We start from the raw sequence: 1,639 nt of genomic DNA, 5'->3' as shown, positions 1-1,639 counted from the left end.
CAATGATGAGAGATACTCTCACTTTTCCCTGAGATAATTTTTTTTATATATATATATATACTGTTTTTGCTGTTTATTTCAGACACAGTTTGTGCAATGTCCAGAGGGAGAACTGCAGAAACGGAAGGAGGTTGTTCACACAGTCTCTCTCCATGAAATTGATGTCATCAACAGCCGCACTCAGGGATTCCTGGCCTTATTTTCAGGTTTGTCATGCTCTTGTCAGCTTACTAGATAATGATATGCTCAGTGAAACTAATCCATGATTCAGAATGAAAATAATTCTCCATAGATGTTTGTGTTTGCTGTAGTTGATGATTGATTGTCTGTTCTGCAGGTGACACAGGAGAGATAAAGTCAGAGGTTCGAGAACAGATCAATGCTAAAGTGTCTGAGTGGAGAGAGGAAGGCAAAGCTGAGATCATTCCTGGGGTAAGCAGCCCAGTCAAATAAGACCCTTAAAGTGTTCAAAGAAGAGGAGCCAGCCCACAAACAGAGAGTGGACTTTTTCCTTTAGGGCTTTGTTCTCTTGAAAACCTTCCAGCCATTGACAATTTTGTTTTTAAGAAAAGAGTGCAGTGAAAATTTAACTCTCTACTGCATGTTTTTTAAAAGCAATGTTATGAATAAAATTGCCAACAAGTTTGTATAGAAAAATGATCAAATAAAATAAAAAAAATTTTTTAGCTAATTTTGTTTGTTAAAAAATGATAACATTTATTTAAAAAAAGAATACATAAAGTGCATAAAAATTTTTCTTGCCTGCATTTTTTGCATCCATATCTACTACATCTGTGTTCTTTCCAAAAAAAACATTAAAGCAATCATGAAATAGAGAGTATTTGTTTGCAATGGAAATGTTTATTTATTTTTTGGTTGCAGGTTCTCTTCATAGATGAGGTCCACATGTTGGACATAGAATGCTTTTCATTCCTGAATCGAGCTCTTGAGAGTGATCTATCACCTGTACTTATCATGGCCACTAACCGAGGCATCACCCGGTATACACACAAACACAACATCAACAGCTACCATCATGATAATGTGGATCATTTCTCCTCATCCACTGTTGTTTCATTTTTACAGTATTAGAGGCACCAATTATCAGAGTCCTCATGGTATTCCCATAGACATGCTTGACCGTCTGCTGATCATTGCAACCACTCCTTACACTGAGAAAGAGACCAGACAGATCCTGAAGATTCGGTGAGAATTTTTTTACTTTAAATAATATGTAGTTTTGTGAGGGGTTTTTTGTCACTTCTCACCATATATGTGTTTTTGTTACAGCTGTGAGGAGGAAGACGTCGAGCTCAGTGAGGAGGCACACACAGTTTTAACTCGTATCGGACAGGAGACTTCACTCCGTTATGCCATCCAGCTCATCAGTACTGCAGGCCTGGTGTGCCGCAAACGCCGGGTAATGCCAACACACATATTATAGCCAGTGCGGCAATAAAATACAATAAACAAGCATTTTTAGTCTGACTGTGGTTGTTAATTTTTAACAGGGCACTGAAGTCCAAGTGGAGGACATTAAGAGGGTCTACTCTCTCTTCCTGGATGAGGCCAGATCCTCACAGTACATGAAAGAGTACCAGGACTCCTTCCTCTTCAATGAAACACGTGAGATTCATCT

General features: G+C 38.4%; 1 protein-coding gene across 1 annotated transcript; it reads left to right on the top strand.

The window, feature by feature from the left end:
* Positions 1–82: 82 nt before the first annotated feature.
* On the top strand, positions 83–1,626 carry LOC107578152 (ruvB-like 2; the record flags this gene model as incomplete). The annotated part of the gene is made up of 6 exons (XM_016264135.1): positions 83–206; positions 338–432; positions 883–1,001; positions 1,087–1,206; positions 1,291–1,420; positions 1,512–1,626. Coding segments are annotated over 6 exons (703 nt in total), but the record flags the coding sequence as incomplete, so codon positions are not given.
* Between the last annotated feature and the right edge of the window lie 13 nt (positions 1,627–1,639).

The sequence above is a fragment of the Sinocyclocheilus grahami genome, unplaced genomic scaffold (genome assembly GCF_001515645.1).
Source record: "Sinocyclocheilus grahami isolate Dianchi unplaced genomic scaffold, SAMN03320097.WGS_v1.1 scaffold9117.1, whole genome shotgun sequence".
NCBI lineage: Eukaryota > Metazoa > Chordata > Actinopteri > Cypriniformes > Cyprinidae > Sinocyclocheilus > Sinocyclocheilus grahami.
The sequence above is the reverse complement of the archived record's forward strand: the minus strand, read 5'-3'. Positions and strand labels throughout refer to the sequence as shown.